Source organism: Diuraphis noxia, unplaced genomic scaffold, assembly GCF_037042655.1.
Source record: "Diuraphis noxia isolate RWA-SAM2 unplaced genomic scaffold, SU_Dnox_SAM2 contig0004, whole genome shotgun sequence".
Taxonomy (NCBI): domain Eukaryota; kingdom Metazoa; phylum Arthropoda; class Insecta; order Hemiptera; family Aphididae; genus Diuraphis; species Diuraphis noxia.
In genome coordinates this window covers 66,630,432-66,648,960 of record NW_028301714.1, presented here as the reverse complement: position 1 = coordinate 66,648,960, position 18,529 = coordinate 66,630,432, and the positions used below count along the sequence as shown (strand labels likewise).

Here is an 18,529-nt window from a genome sequence, read left to right as displayed (position 1 = left end):
GCTAGCGTCCATCTGGTCAGTCTTCCGTTAGTTAGTCTGCAACTCTTCATAAACGTAAGCGCATGATGATCTGTTTGTATAATAGTTTTATGGCCTACAATGTACTGTCGAAATTTGTTACAACAATATACCAAAGCTAACGCTTCAATTTCGGTTGTTGTATATCTTGTTTCAGGTGATTTTAGTGTTCTGCTTGCGTAACCTAATGTTGCCCTTTCATTGTTATCTAGTATTTGGTATAATTCTCCGCCTATGGCTACATTTGACGCATCTGTATTTATATATAATGGTTTTGAGAAATCAGGAAACATTATTATCACGTCATTCAAAAATGCCTTTTTTGATTCTTCAAACGCTCGTTGGTGTTTTTCTTCCCATTTCCACTTCACGTTATTTCTTGTCAATTCAATTAATGGCTCGATTATGTGTGCGAACTTATTTACATATTTTCTGTAAAAATTTAAAAATCCTAAATAACTTTGTATTTCTTTCTTTTTGCTTGGTGTTTTAAAATCTTGAATCGTTTTTATTTTGTCAGTGTCCATTTTTATTCCTTCCGTTGAAATTATGTGCCCTAAGAATGATACTTGTTTTCTGAAGAATTGACATTTGTCAATGTTGATGGTAACATTGTATTTTTCAAATCTTTCGAGAACCATTTTTATGTGTTCGTAGTGACTACTCTCGTTTTCCGATGTAATTAATATGTCATCTACATAAATTGTTACAAAGGATTGTAATAACGGGCCTAATACAATGTCCATGCTTTTTTGAAACTCTGACCCACTTATATTGAGTCCAAATGGCAAACGTTTGAATGAATAATTTCTGCCATTTATGAGAAATGAACATGGATCCATGCTTTTTTCTGCAAGCTTTACTTGCCAATATCCGCTTCGGAGGTCCAACGTGCTAATGCATTTTATTTTTTCAAATTTCGAGAATATTGTTTCTATTGTCATAGGACATTCTCGGTCTGGAATAATTTGTTCATTAATTTTTCGGGCGTCCAAGCATAATCGTACGTCACCATTTTTTTTAAAAACTGGCACAATTGGTACCGAATATGGTGATCTTGATTGTTTGATGATGCCCATATCCAACATTCGTTTAACTTCTTTTTCGACTGCTTCACGTTTCGTGATCGGAATAGGATATGGTCTTTGATTAACTGGTTTGTCGTCTTTTAATCTTATTACACATTCATACCCTTTTATTTCACCAGGGATATTCCGAAATACACTATGATATTGTTGTACTAATTTATCTAATTTATCTTGAATGTGGTCAGGTAGTGTATTGAATTGTATTTGGTTTAATGGTTCCGTGATTGGCTGTGTGCATATTGCTCGTAAATGCATGGGTTGCTTTGTTTCTTTTTTCGAAAATGGTATATCATACATATTGTTGTTTATTTTTATTGTCAACTGTCTTTTTTCATAATCGATTAATGATTTATTTGTTTCCAGAAAATCACTGCCTATAATACCTTTTTCATTCAAATTGTTTATTACAATGAATGGTGTCTGTATTTGTTCATTTCCTATTTCTATTGGTAACAAAATTTGCTTAGTTACTTTTGTTGGTTTGTTGCCCATCGCATTATGTATACTAAGTCCAGTTAATGGTATTACTGGTATCTTTGAGTCATCTTGTATTATATCATTGTAGTATTCCTCCGATATTGCACATATTTCGGCTCCTGAATCGATTAACATGTCATACTCTCGATTGTTTATAGATGTTTTTATGTATGGACAACCCAATTGTTGTGTTTTGGTAAATGCCACGTCAAAGTCTTCATCTCTTGTTAAATCTTCTGATTTTAATAAATTTAATGACTTGTCTGGTGGGTGCTTTTTCTTCATTGTTGTCTTTGTAATGTCTTTTAGATCAAGGGTGTTTATGACTGAGGTTGATCCATTTCCACAGTCCCCTGTTCCCAGTTTTTTGTCCTATCAATATCTTCAATCGTCTCCTCCCTGTCGCTAATTATGTGGTCAGCATCGAGTTCTGGTTGATCCATGGTTAATTGTCTGATGTTGGGATTACGGTTACCTCCATAGTGCTGTACCGATCTCTGCGTGTATGGTTTGTGTACATCTGAAGTATGTTTATAATTTTGGTTGTTTGTCGGGTATGTTGTTCTATTGTATGTGTTGTTTTGCCTGGTATTTATCTGTTTAGTTGGGTTTTCATTATATTTAACTGGTTCCTCTTCTTGATTTATGTTATTTTCCAACTCACCTAATTTTTCCCAAATTGGTAAAAATTTTTTTTCCTTTGTCGTTTGTATGTACGCCTGAATGGCTATTGGAAAATGTTTCGTGATCAAATTAATTGCTTGTTCTTCATTCATTTTGGGTGAATCAAGGTGTTTCAACTCCGCCATCCAATGGTGAAAATGTTCTTGGAAGTCCTTTTTAATCGGTTTTTTTCCCGCTTCCGTGCATTTTATAAAGATATCCCATTGATGGTTTTCGGAAAAGAAATGCTTGAGGAACAATTCATTGAACGTTACTTCGTCTAGTGATGCGTCTTTGATCATTGTGTACCATTTTGCTGCTTTTCCACGAAGGTTATTTTCTATGACTATCATTTTTTCTTTTCTGATGGTGATTTGTTTGTGTTTTAAGTATGTATGTATTTCCTTCAGAAATTGTTTTGGATGTTCCGTCTTGCTCTCTCCACTAAAAGTTGGGGCTATAATATCCACCGTTGACTTATTGCTGGTGTTCATAAATACGCCATCATTTTTTGTAGTCTGCAGTGTGGTTACATTGGTCTGTAGATTCTGGATATCTTTTTCCTGTCGTGCTGTTGTTACTAATATTTTGGTATCCGTATCATTAATAAGTTGTCTTAATGCATCATACTGATTTTCCATAGTCTCTAGTTTTTTCTGCAGTTGTTGCACAGTATCTTCCAGTATTTCTATCTTCTCCTCTAATTTTTGCGTCTTTTCTAATATTTGTGTGTCTCCTCCAGACGTGCCCTGGTTACGTTTCTGTCTTTGGTTTGGACTCATTATGATGAATATTAACTATTTGTTGTATTCCTAATTTTACTGAGTGTTACCGGGTATATGTTTCCACCGTACCGATTAGTAAACTTGCTTCTTGAATAGTCGTTCTGGCAATTTATGGGTATATGTTTCAGCCGTACCGACTAGTAAACTTGCTTCTTGAATAGTCGTTCTGATTGGTGAAGATTTCGAGTCACGGGTTGGGCGCCAGCTGACACGGTGCGTCAAACTTTTGACGTACCATGTACGGAAATAATTTCATAATACATAGTTTTGTACAATTAAGAAATGTTTATTGAAATTTACAATAAATAAAATAATAAATAAGTAACATGATATATCCGGGCCGCAGGGCTAGCTTAAAGAAGCGGACCACAGCGGGCGGTATCAGGCCTGTAGAGGCGCGATATACTTTTACAGATTGGAAATCTGTTTACAAATAAAAAGTATATGATATTGAATGGGTAATATTGAATTATACACGGACTTTAATAAGTCGTGATTCAATATCAACCGGTAGTGAAACCTATGTAGGTGCACTATAATTGTTGATGGCTCTGAAAAGAGCCTTTTTAAGTGAGCCGACTATGAACAAACCCGCGTATGAAGCCGCTGGAATTTGTTCATAGAAGACTTATTGGCGTTGGCCAATCCGCAATTGCGCTGGATAATTGTAGCCTTGGGGCGAGTGCCTTCGCTGTCGACTGCCGCACGTAGAACGTAGAATCGTCGGTTGTCACCTCGTTTTGACGAGTAACTTCGCTGCCGTAAGTAGAATCGTCGGTGGCCGCTTCGTTTTGTCGAGTGTCTTCACTGCCGTCGGTATGATCGTCGATTGCCGCCTCGTTTTGACGAGTAGCTTCGCTGCCGCAGGTAGAATCGTCTGTGGCCGCCTCGTTTTGTCGAGTGTCTTCGCTGCCGTCGGTATGATCGTCGATTGCCGCCTCGTTTTGACGAGTGTCTTCGCTGCCGTCGGTAAGATCGTCGATTGCCGCCCCGTTTTGACGAGTGTCTTCGCTGCCGTTGGTAAGGTGTTGACGATAGTATTGTTGGCGGAAGAATGAATGTTGCTCTACTACTGTGATCGGTATATATACTATTTCCCGTACCGACTCGTAAACCACCGGTGTGCCGCCGTGCGTAACTGTGTTTGCCGTCGGTACGGTTTGCCTCGCTATTTGGTCAATTTTGGAGTTTTAATTATTATGATGGTATATTTTATTTCGTCACGATCTCCTCTTTCTATAGCCATATTTGTTGGGAATGTACAACGCCTAGAAGGGTTTCAAATTCGCCCCTCAATCTTTGTGGCATTGTATTTTGTAAATTCTGTTTTGTGATTGGTGGTCCTGAAAAGGACCGTTTTATATGTTGGTAATATACTAGGCTCCGTTACAATATAATATAAAATAAGCCATTGGTTACACTAAATAAATTCCAATTCCTTAAAACATACAATATGTTGTCTTCAGTATTATTCAATAACCTATAGGCTACACAACTTCCAGCAGTAATTTGTTCAAACTTATGATGACATATATAATTGTAATATAAGTAGGTTCGATTATATAGGTATATAAAAAAAATTTACTATATAGGAACACCTTGAAGAAAAACACATATATAAAAGGAATATCTTTTATATTACTCATTTCATCAATGCAAATGTAACAGAAACACAATAAAATAGATCATCATTGTATTAATACTTATTACTAATTTGTGACTAAACCATAGGTACTCTGTTAATCATGAGAATTTCTACACGGCATGCACACCATTTTATTTGTGATATTCATTAATTTCTTAATTCACTTAATACTTTATTATTATTCATCGTGAATTTCTATTGCGAATTGCGTGTTATTTATAAAATTGACTGTCTATATGATCAAATGCTATTGGTTTATCAGATTAAATACGTTTATATGCGTTTTGTTATTCATATATTTTTCGTGAACAAAATAGATATATATCTACTACCAAAGTAGCGCAGTTTTATTTATTGCCGTGGAACAGAGGGTCTGCAATCCACCGCAGGTGGATTGCCTACCTGATAAGCTGCTGCACATATGTTAATCGATATTCACTTGGGGAGATTAACTTGCTAGACACCAAAACATGGATTTCAAATTGAAGATTTTTTACATACGAAAAAGCATCGGACATGCGACGAGAGGCCGTATAATTCAATGGCTGGTATATAATATATATATATGTGTGTGTGTGTATGGTTTACGTTACTTCTCTGTGTATGATAAAATTTGCTTAGGGTTTATCATGGCGAATACAATCATGTGTGCTCTAAAATGTTTATAATAATATATTATGCGTGTACAGAATAGGTTTATACTACCAAAGTAGCCGAATTTCATGTATTGCCGCGGAACAGAGGGTCTGCAATCCACCGCAGGTGGATTGCCTACCTGACAAGCTGCTGCACATATGTTAATCGATATTCACTTGAGGAGATTAACTTGCTAGACACTGAAACATTGATTTCAAATTGACGATTTTTTACATACGAAAAAGCATCGGACATGCGACGGGGGGCCGTATTATTCAATGGCCGATTTGCATAGGCCATAGGTGATGTGAGAATATATCTAGACACTCAAACTCGAAATTCAAACATTCCCGCCTTCGTAACGAGTTCGCCAAGCATTATCAGAAATCCTTATCACCTCCTCAAATTTTTGTTTTTAAACAGGAACAATTTTTATATGTAAAACTACGACGACATTGTCGTCACTAGCCTCCACCGCCCACTTCAGCGAGTCTCACCTATCCCCCGAGTTTCAGGACAGCGAGTTTCCGACAGCAGCTAGTCTTATAATATAAAACGTGAATCCCTATATATATCGCTCTAAGCAACCCATGGAAGAATTACGTTTTTCTTCCATGGGTTTCTTAAGACCGGCCAATCGCGTTACTTCCTCGCGGCGGCGGCCGAGCTATCACGATTTTTCGGTTATCGTATCACTCATCAGTCACAGACATCGTGTTTTAGATTTTTCGAAACGTTTTACGCTTATTTTTTTTCGACTTTTTACTCGATTTTTCTGCTTTTACGCCCTTTTCCGTCGCCTTTTTTTTACGTTTAATTCAAGCGCGTTTCTTTTAAAATCGAAAACGCGGCCGACTTTCGTTTTTATCGTTTTTTTTTTTCGTCTTTAAGACCGCCGACTGCTCTTTTTTTCGCGTAGTATACTCATTTTCGAACCCGTAGACGTGCGGTACCTACCTATTGTACTGATAATAATAAATATTATACTGTTTTTGTTTGATTCAATAAATATTGTTTTAAATACGTTTAATTCTGTCTTTTGTCTGTTCGAAATCCTTATTTTAAGCTCATGTCGACGGTGTTTGAGTGTTCCTACTTTTTATAAATTATTACAAAAACGGCTACTCGGTTAGTAGCCAAATATTTAACACAGCACATAAAAGGTGCGACTACATGTGATATAATAATATGTAATATTTATTTACACTTTTGTTCGTCGACGGCTCAAAGAACGTAATCATATGATGCTACGGATAAGGTGTTTAATATTAATTGCTGTCGATAGGTGTAATGAGTAGTATACGACGGTGGTTAATCGACAACCGTAGTATCTGTGTATATGTAATCTCTTTAGGGTTTTTATGATTAAATTGATTAAATAACTACTCGGTTATACCATGAAAAGAATATTTTGGTGGTAATGTTAATAATTTAGTAAAAGTGAGTATGTACTGCTACGGATGCATTATTAAATATCATTACTTATAGGCAATGTAGTTTTTATTCATTTGTGGTAATTAAATAGTTACTAAATTACACCAGTAGTAATAATATGGACAGTTTTATTTATTAACGGCTGTATGAATGTCATTCATGGGACGGATAAAACATTAAATATTATTGTTGATAAATAATTTAGGTTCTATGAGTAGTCTATACATTTGTGATAATCAAATACCTACCCAAATTTACCAGAAAAAGCATATTTTGGTAATTATATTAACGCTTTGGTTCATCGCCGGCTCTATTATTGTCAGTGTGTTATTAAATATTACTGTTTATAGGTAAGTTAGCTACTGTGAAAAGCCTATTGTTTTTAAATATTTGATAGATTTAAATAACACTTTAGTTCATTGACGGTGTTAGTTATGAAAGTCTATATGTACTGAAATGGATACGGTATTAAATTATGCTATTGTTGGGCAAGGTAGATTCTATAAGTAGGTAATCTATATTGGTTAGGTTAGTTATTTAACCAAGCCCACAAATGTACACCAATGTAATATAATAGTATAGTCACAAAACAGTTCGTTGACAACATTAAATGTTATTTGTATTAAATAGTATAATACACAGGTACATGCATATAATGTTAAACTTCCTTAATTTGACAAATTGTGTAAAAATCGTTGGAATTGGAATAAATTAATAAGCAAATTTAGTTAAACCAACTTCAATAGTTTGATTTTAATAAAATTACTCAAACATAGACTATCAAAATAAATTATTAAATATGTGATAGATCTAAATAACACTTTAGTTCATTGACGGTGTTAGTTATGAAAGTCTATATGTACTGAAATGCATACAGTATTAAATTATGCTAATGATGGGCAAGGTAGATTCTATAAGTAGGTAATCTATATTGGTTAGGTTAATTATTTAACCAAGCCTACAAATGTACATCAATGTAATATAATAGTATAGTCACAAAACAGTTTGTTGACAAAATGAAATGTTATTTTTATTAAATAGTATACATACATGCATATTATGTTAAACTCCCTTATTTTGATAAATTGTGTAAAAATCATTAGAATTAGAATAAATTAATAAGCAAATTTAGTTAAACGGACTTCAATAGTTTGATTTTAATAAAATTATTTAAACATAGACTATCAAAATAAATAAAAAATAATATATTGATATTACACTACATTTAGAAGTAACGACTAATTGTAAATTATTTAAAATTTACCTAGAACTTAATTATTTAGCCGTGTATATGTATTTTTAAAATATACACAATGATTTTGTATATTTTACAATATGTTTTGATTTTATTTTATACCTAACAAAAAAGAAATTGCTGTGTATTCACATGACTTCTTGATTAATTTTGTTACTTACAATATGCAATAAAATAATGGTAGGTTAACTAAATGTTATGACTAAACAGTGAATAGAAACATAACTTAGTACAATATGAACAGAATCATAGATGGATATACTATACCGAAATAGTATAAACACATCGATTAAAAACAAACATACCTACTATATTATAAGGTTAACTGACACATAATTCACACGTTTAAACGTTTTTAGTATTAATCGCCGCTAAATTAAAACGGTTTAAATGCTAAAGTTTTTCCACAATCCAGTATCTCGGTAGGATGTCCCAGTAGATTAGGCGTTAGGCATTAGATGTTAGGGTATAGGGTTCGATCCCGGCGGCGTAGAATAATAAATTTGACAGATTTTTCTCCGACCGCTTAAGGAAAGAAAGGAGTTCTAATGATAACAATTAATTGATTTAATTTGTTTGATCTTTTTTTTGTATTTTTTTTAATTTACCGATGTCCTAATGTTTTTTTCGTTTTTTTTTTCATAATTTTCCAATGTTCTAATGATCATAATTTGTCACTCGAATTACTGTTGCATATTATACCTACAACAAATACTTGAATACTAGGTAGTCCGTGTTTTTAGTCTGTTATATTTAATAACTAATAAACTATTTAATAACGCGTGATCTATTTATTGATATCAATGATATCGATAAAAGTGTTTTTGAAAATACTGTGGTCTCTGGATATCGCTTAGTACCGTTAATCATTTCGCATCTTATATCTACGCGTACATCGTATTATTTATTAATTAATTAATAATAATAAAATTGTTAGTTGTAGGACTAGCTAAGTTATTGCGGTGGCTCATTTAAATAACATAGCCACCTGAGAACTTTTGCATTTTTTTCGAATTTTATTTAATTATTTTTTGTTATATTATTACTTAGTTCTTTTTTTAGTGAAGGTTGCTCCACCATCACTGAAAACCAATTAGAGCTATATGCCTAAATGTATTTGGATATCCCACAACGACGTTAAATGATAATTGATGGGTACCTAACCATTTACGATCCGTCTTCCATAATAAACCGTTTTCAAGAAAAAAAAAACCATTTAATTAAGCTATGTGTGTGTATACTGTATAGTATACAAAATAGTATATAGTAGTATATAATATAAAATAAGCCATTGGTTACACTAAATAAATTCCAATTCCTTAAAACATACAATATGTTGTCTTCAGTATTATTCAATAACCTATAGGCTACACAACTACCAGCAGTAATTTGTTCGAACTTATGATGACGTATATAATTTTAATATAAGTTAGGTTCGATTATATAGGTATATAAAAAAAATTTACTATATAGGAACACCTTGAAGAAAAACACATATATAAAAGGAATATCTTTTATATTACTCATTTCATCAATGCAAATGTAACAGAAACACATTAAAATAAATCATCATTGTATTAATACTTATTACTAATTTGTGACTAAACCATAGGTACTCTGTTAATCATAAGAATTTCTACACGGCATGCACACCATTTTATTTGGGATATTCATTAATTTCTTACTTCACTTAATACTTTATTATTATTCATCGTGAATTTCTATTGCGAATTGCGTGTTATTTATAAAATTGACTGTCTATATGATCAAATGCTATTGGTTTATCAGATTAAATACGTTTATATGCGTTTTGTTATTCATATATTTTTCGTGAACAAAATAGATATATATCTACTACCAAAGTAGCGCAGTTTTATTTATTGCCGTGGAACAGAGGGTCTGCAATCCACCGCAGGTGGATTGCCTACCTGATAAGCTGCTGCACATATGTTAATCGATATTCACTTGGGGAGATTAACTTGCTAGACACCAAAACATGGATTTCAAATTGAAGATTTTTTACATACGAAAAAGCATCGGACATGCGACGAGAGGCCGTATAATTCAATGGCTGGTATATAATATATATATATGTGTGTGTGTGTATGGTTTACGTTACTTCTCTGTGTATGATAAAATTTGCTTAGGGTTTATCATGGCGAATACAATCATGTGTGCTCTAAAATGTTTATAATAATATATTATGCGTGTACAGAATAGGTTTATACTACCAAAGTAGCCGAATTTCATGTATTGCCGCGGAACAGAGGGTCTACCTGACAAGCTGCTGCATATATGTTAATCGATATTCACTTGAGGAGATTAACTTGCTAGACACTGAAACATTGATTTCAAATTGACGATTATTTACATACGAAAAAGCATCGGACATGCGACGGGAGGCCGTATTATTCAATGGCCGATTTGCATAGGCCATAGGTGATGTGAGAATATATCTAGACACTCAAACTCGAAATTCAAACATTCCCGCCTTCGTAACGCGTTCGCCAAGCATTATCAGAAATCCTTATCACCTCCTCAAATTTTTGTTTTTAAACAGGAACAATTTTTATATGTAAAACTACGACGACATTGTCGTCACTAGCCTCCACCGCCCACTTCAGCGAGTCTCACCTATCCCCCGAGTTTCAGGACAGCGAGTTTCCGACAGCAGCTAGTACTAATATAATATCGTAAATTCGGAGATAAAGTACGATTATAATAGATCGTTCACGCGCGTCAGTTAATTGCGTATATTATATATATGTAAGCGGAAATATGTATAATAATTAATATTGGTATTTTATAAAATGTCTAGGAATTCTATATAACACCAACTACAGCTGGCAATCTATAAAATTTTTTAAATTACCGAAGCATTATATGAAATGCCAAACAATGTATAGGTAATATATTAAATCCATATTATCAGTACCTATTGATATTTGACAATGTACCTTCACCTAATATAAATCCATTAGTAATCTGTAATATCGATAAATTTAATGAAGTAGAATTCCGACTGCTGACAGATAACGCGATGACTTTGTCACCGTAGTTAACAAAAAAAAAAGAGCCACGTGACTATTGGTTACTTAAAAAATATGATGTTTTGGTCGTTAATAATAATAGTAAACTAATTTATCCTGTTAAAAATAATAACAATATTTTACATTATACAACAGAAAGTGATGTTTTTGATGTGTTACATGATGCTCACCAATAGCATTGAGTATAGATTATATATATTATATAGTATTTATACTCAATACCAATAGTTAGGACATGGAGGACGAGACAGAATGTTGTATGAGCTCAATAGTAAGTTGAGTTAAGTAACAGATGTAAGTGTTTAAAAAATAAAATTCATTGCAATTCAAAATATCATCCTAATTTACGGTGTTGCAATAAATAAATTTAACCAATTTTTATTAACTTAAACATATGAACTACCTATATATATATACATATATATTTTTTTTTGTTATAATAGAATCCTATTATTAACATTTATTTTGTCTTTTATCTTAACGAAGTTTAAAATAAATTTAAAAAAGTATATTGTATTTATTCCTAATAAGTACCTACGTTCTACATAGATTTTTGTATTTTATAGAATAATATAATAGTAATAATAATTAATAACTGCATGTTAGTACACTACCCATACAATTTACAAATTATCTTTTTTATTTTTCATTTTTATGCGTTATATTCTGTAATATTAAATTGATACCTACTTTGTAATAAATATTTTTTTGTAAGCTAATAAAATTAATAATTGTCTTTATTATTTAGAAGGAAATTTATTTTTTTGGATTATTTCACTATTCTACAGATTAGGTACCAATTTGTTGTTTGTCATTTTATGAAATGCCTAGTTATTATACAGAATATTTAGGAAATGTGTGTAAAAAAAAATGTATTATACACTTTTTTAAAAACCACCCGGTATTATATAGAATTCCTAGGCATTTTATATATTAAATATATTATACACATTGCCGCTAACATAAATATCTATATGGCTATCATAGGCGTGCACATGGGGTATGCCGGGTCCCCGGTATGGCATCCCCTGCAGTCTACTCAGATAGCTTGTTTTATGTTTTTACTTTTAATAGTGAAAACTATCAATATTATCATAATTTTTATCAGAAACGTATCAGAGAGTTTTGTAGTTATGTATTTCATTTTTTTAGAAAAAATTCTGATTTATGTTTTTTTTTAAGAGAGTTAAAAATTGAGTTATTTTGGATTATATTGGCATCTCCTGCGAATAAAGTCTGCGCACGCCTATGATTGCTATACCTACCGTATACGGATTTCCTAATTATCGTTCAAGCGATAAGCGATAACGCATTACCAGTTCCACATATATATATTATAATATACTTTTATAAATAACAATAATAACCAATACAGATCAGCAGTAGACAACTTTTGAAATAGTTTAACGAATTACGTTATAATTAATTTACGTACAATACGTTTTTTGTGGGATTTTACCCTGCGGGATTTTGTCCAGACTTGATTTTGGTGGCGGTATTTCGTCCGGCGGGATTTTGTCCGAATACCAGCCATCACTCATAACTCATTCCCTAAAATAATTTGTATAAATAATATTTATGTAGTTTAATGTTTATTTAGATATTCTTTGTGATTTTGGTTAGTCTTTACAATTTTAACTTATGAAATAAAATTGTGATTGTATATTTTCGGTATAATATGCTTTGATAATTAAAATATAATAAGTTGTATGAGGAAGCTTGTAATACATTTATTTAATATTTGTATTAAACGGTTTTCCGCGTGCGAATAAGAACAACTTACAATAATAATCAAGAAACAAAATGTATCCATAACAAATGTATCTTATCCATTCATTGTGTTTAAATTTAATTTCTACTACTCCATTAATCGTAACTGTAGCTTCCGGGGCGGCATTTTCTACACGAAACAGTTATTACAAAATATAATATCTAATATATGTGGGTATGTTGCGAGGTTGCGAGGTTCTTCTGTACAAAAAAAATAATATTCTAAGTAGTTGTTTTTAAATAATATCACTATCTATACTCATACTCAATGTGACAATGTCTCACAGGGATGGATACAGGGGGACCTAGGGGACAGACATATTATTTCTCAAATTGTTTTTATAATTATACATAATATAATATAAATATATATATATGTATAGGTTAGGTATATATATATCTGATAATATAAGAATATAACTAATATATAATATATTAAACAAGGCGGATATATATATACAATACACACCACAAATTAAAATATTTTAATTTGTGATGCACATTCATATTACACTTTGATTTGTACGTATCATCACAGAATAGTTACTTAGTACTTATTACCTTAGGTTATGATAGCGGATAGGCCATTTTTATCCTACCGGAAAATTTTAAAAAGGGGCCCCACATGAATAAGAATTTAATAATACATGATATTAAAGGGCCCCATTGCCGAAATACGAAGGGGGGCCCACTGGGAAATTCCCGGTTGCCCGGTAGGCCTATCTGCCCATGTCTTAGGTACTTTTTTGTGTTTACTATGTGATTCATTGTTTCATAGGGAAGTTTATAGTTATAAGTTTATAGTTTCATAGGGTAAGTAAACATTGACCAAATAATTGATAGATTTGGAAAAAGCAACAATGTAAAAAAACGTTTAGATTTTATTATTTAATATATAACATTTATAAATTAATAAATAATCATTAATTTATTTATTACATTGATTACCTAATACCTACCTACTATTATAACAACATATTTAAATTATAAAATATAAAGTACCTATAAAAAAATCGTAGGCCCCCAGATTTTCTCTCCGGATCCGTGCCCGATGTCTCAATGATAATATTAAAATTAAGATGATAATCTGGAAGTATCATTATTTGTAAGCAAACTATACTGCAGTCTACAACTTAAATTGCCAGATCTAATGCTGGCCGCTGGGTAAAAGGCTGAGTGGTTCTATCCCGGGCTAAACAGTTTTTGCAATGTTCCGCACTTTTGTAAGACGGAGACCACACATGCAGGTATCACGTCCTCATAATAATTTAAATGTCTCTACGACTATATTACGGCATACGCGTAATACGTCATCACTCATCGTTGATTGCATCTAGAAGCCAGTTATACTTAACATTATAATAATATTATATACTTTGGCCTTTATTATATAAACGTATTATACTGCAGCTCGAACCTTGAAACATTTGTTTTGTTATGTAAATTATATTTTACACGATAATCATCATTGCGTGTGGTGAAAAGTAACGTATGTAAGTAGTAAAGTAGGTACTTATTGTTTGTAATTATTTTCATTTATTTGTTCGTAAAGCAATGAAATATTTTGCAGGTGACTGTTGAGTTACATTATAATATGTGCTAATGTGCTACCAACAGTGGCGTATTTATGGGGGGGGGGGGAGTTCCACCCCCCCCCCAAAAAAAAAAAAGAATTATTGAATGCATCTGGAGACCTTAAATTTTAAATATTTAAATATTATAATAATAATTATATTTATAAATTATTGTATTATGATATGACACCCCCCCCCCCCCCAATCAAAAATTGTAAATACGCCACTGGCTACCAATAATGTCAACGAATTAATAATTAATATACGCATCGACTCAGTGGCGTAACCAGGAATTGTGTATGGGGGGGGGGGGGGGGTCTAAGTCTCACAAAAAAATACAAATACAATATTTTTTTTTTATTTACACTATTAACTATTTACAATTATATGCATAGGTATACATTTATTTATTTATTTATTATTTATTTATTGTTGTATTCAATTATTGTTATGGCAGAAAATGTATATGTAATCTTGATAAAATTCTGAGGTCGACACAGTCAATGCCTCAATGGGGAGGGCTATAGCCCTCTTAACCCCCCCTGGCTACGCCACTGCGCATCGTCACTAATGCATTACACCTTATAAATACCGCAATACTGCAGTGGCGTCATTTAAGGAGGGGTAGGGTGGGCATTTGTCCTTCCCTTATCATTAACGGGCCGCTGTCCGGCCGGATATGGGCCGCGAGTTCGCTAAAATTAAAATTAAAAATTATTTCATTCACTAGTAGATTTAAATCAAGCTGTTGACACGTTTGGTGCTATGAAGACTAGAAGATAGGTACCTAGTTAATGATTAGTATCTATAATCACTAATAAGTAACACTTTAAGAGAACACTACACCCGCATATGTTGTCTCCGTCTTACAAGTGCGTAACATGGCAAATTTTATGCTCAGCAGAACACGTTTAGCTCAGTTAGTTCAAAATTTAGAGTAAATTGACTTCTTACAAAAATTAAAGGTAACATTATTATCGAGGGCTTTTCGTAGGCTTTTTATTATAATTTAATTTAAAAGTGAGTTATGTGTATTTTAAAATTGTAAATTGTTTGTATATCTTAAAATACACATAACTCATTTTAAAATTAAAATACAATAAAAAGCCTACGAGAAGCCCTCGATAATAATGTTACCTTTAATTTGTGTAAGAGCTGATCAAAACTTTTGTCCTTCTTTAAAAAATTGAAATGATGTCACTACATACTGTCCTAGTTACATAATTTTGTTTATCTTCGTAATTTCTACGAATTCTTTTACAAATTTGGCAAAAATATGGACATTATGGGTAAAACTAAATTGAACTACGTGATTAAGTTTGTCTCCTTTCAGAAATAAATATTGATAGATAATTTCAAATGTAACAAAAAAATCTAATAATGTTTATGCTAATGATATGCTACCATGTGTCCAGTAGTTACAACAACAGCTGAGCGGTAATTTCATAAATTAAAATTAATAAAAATTACCTAATAACTTAATTGAATCAACGAGGAAAATAACAGATTTATATTATATTTATTTAATATCAATTTAACGTGAAACTGTAGACAAAATAATCGATACATTTTGAAATCAAGGAAAATTAATTTTTTAAATAGGTTTTTTTATGTGTAAACTGAGTTAAAATCTAACATATTTATTACAATGACATACTCGACAATTATATGTATATATTATGTACCGCAGATGGTTGTATTCACTTGTCTACCTTTTTTTATAAATATAGATAAAACAAATTTCTTTGGGTCGAAAACCTTAGAAATTTAATTTAAGGCTCCTCATAACTCATAAGTTGTTAATCGTTATAATAGCAGTTGAAAATATTAAAGATATATAGGCACGGCTTTTTTTTCATAAGAATTTTTTTTTTATTTTATTTTTTATTGAAGATAAAATTGTATTTACAATCTATTCATACAGTGTATAATAAGTAAGTGTGGTGACTTAAAAAGAAAAAGAAAAAAAATAACATTAATTACAGAAAAGGAAGGCTCCCAGCAGTGCCACCTGACAAGAAATCATTTTCATAAGTATTTAAAGTTTAAATCTTGACAAATTTCATAAAAATCTCGATATCGGGAAAAATATGTTGTATTTAAAATGTATAAAATGTTCCATTTTTATAGCTCAAGATTGAAAATTTTAACAATGTTTCTCATAAGTATTTTATACTTTACAACTTTGAGAAATAACGATGAACAATGAATTTGGCTTTTTTACATAATAATATAGGTAAAAAAAAATGTTTTTAAAGTTCTTTAAATGAAGTATAAATTAGTTTACTGCGTATAATGATAATATTAAAAAACTGAATGTTAAGGTATATGGGGTTGGAAGAGACAAAGCCCCCACGACCTGACGTTTATCTAAAAAATTAATCCATCCTTCGCGCTAGGTATATAGAACAAAATCAAAACTAAGCCATTGAAACTGACACAATGAGATGAACCATAGTTTATTGGACAACCACAGATCTATGAAATAAAAGAAAAGAAAAATTAAAACATCTTTGCAAGGAATATAAGTAGGGTAAACCAAACTTTTTAATTGACAGTACTATTTTTTTTAGAATCTACTGATTATCATTTTACATTTCAACTTATATTTCATTGTATAGTATTATATTGCAATGGCGCATTTGAGTAGTTTTAATTTTATTTTCAGAAAAAACTGTACAATATTACAATCTATATTATATTATATAACATAATGAGTAGATGTGCGTTAAGAGAGACAAACATGAATTACATAATTTGGAGAAAGAAGCCACCCACTGATGACACTTTCAACTAATATAATATCATGAATTCATGTTATATTGTTATTTGCGGGCATTCCGCAGCCAGCATTTACCGACTGGAATTGAACATAATATATAATAAAATAATGACTGCCCCCCAACTGGCATAAAACAATTTTTGTCAAATGGTTAGTGGATAAACGCATGTTTTTTAGCGCATACTTGACGTCTCCCCCATCTCCAGGTTTTTCCTTAGTATGCTTTCATTTCAGTGGCGTAATTACGGATGGGGGATTTGGGTGTCGTATCCCCCCCCCCATGACCTTTAATTTTAAGACTGATTAACTACATTCACCTATGTACTTCTTTATCTAATAATATTTTTTTTTTTTTTTTTTTTATATACATGTATATATTGAAATCAAATACCTCGGCGAATTAATATTATTATAAATAGCCTATATTTTATACTTAATAGAAATAATACAAAAAAAAACAAATCCTTTATGCTAGTTGTACATAAATACTTCGTACCTAGTTCGTTTTAAATGCAGCCACGCAAGTTTATAAGTATCACTATTGTAATAATATGTTTTGTGTAAGTTTTGAGTTTGTTTATGCATTAGTGGTACAAAAATAAACCACCGAGCAGTAAAGTATTATTTTATCGTGGATCGACGACGATCGAAAGACTATTGTCATATCTGTCCCATCTTATCCTATCCTAATATTTTTCCGTAGTCCTATTGAACTAAAAATAACTTATCGATTTGTACACTTAATCGAAATTTATTCCACATGTCTCATGTGTACATAAAAATATATTGCTCTGAATTTTGAAAGGTGCTTATAATAAATACTTTTTAATTTTTTTTATGGGGGGGGGGGGGGTATAGATAAAATATTTTATCCCCCCCCCCCATAAACATGGCCAAATTACGCCACTGACTCATTTTAAAATCTGGAAAGTGAATATATAACTACATCCCTGCATAGTATGGTTTGATACATATGGAGGAGCATTTATTAATTTTCTTAAGGTCATATTTTGAAAAGCTTGTATTTTATGTAGATTGGACTTGATAGCATTTTCCCATTGCTGAGGAGTGGAGTCTGAATATCCATATATTCCGCATGGGTTTTAATATGGTTTTGTACATGAGGATTTTAATATTAATGGTGCCAATGGTGGTGACTTTGTTAGGAACAATAGGTACTAATTAAATGTTTAATCACACGTAGTCGATTATTTAGGGGTAGCCTTTTTTCACGTATGTGTTTAGCACAAGTTAAGGGTCGATCAAGTGTTAGACCAAGGTATTTTACCGTGGGTGAGAGTAAAACTAAGAAGTAACTTTAATTGTTTATGAGTACAAAATCTATTGTTTAA

General features: G+C 31.8%; 1 protein-coding gene across 1 annotated transcript; it reads right to left on the bottom strand.

The window, feature by feature from the left end:
* Nucleotides 1–1,903: 1,903 nt before the first annotated feature.
* On the bottom strand, nt 1,904–4,405 carry LOC149056385 (uncharacterized). The gene has a single exon (XM_089227317.1). It carries the CDS (start codon nt 3,026–3,028, stop codon nt 1,904–1,906), a length of 1,125 nt encoding a protein of 374 aa, XP_089083443.1. The 5' UTR covers nt 3,029–4,405.
* Between the last annotated feature and the right edge of the window lie 14,124 nt (nt 4,406–18,529).

Excerpts from the sequence above, each read along its gene's own strand:
- LOC149056385 (XM_089227317.1), bottom strand. The coding sequence starts at position 3,028 with ATGAGTCCAAACCAAAGACAGAAACGTAACCAGGGCACGTCTGGAGGA.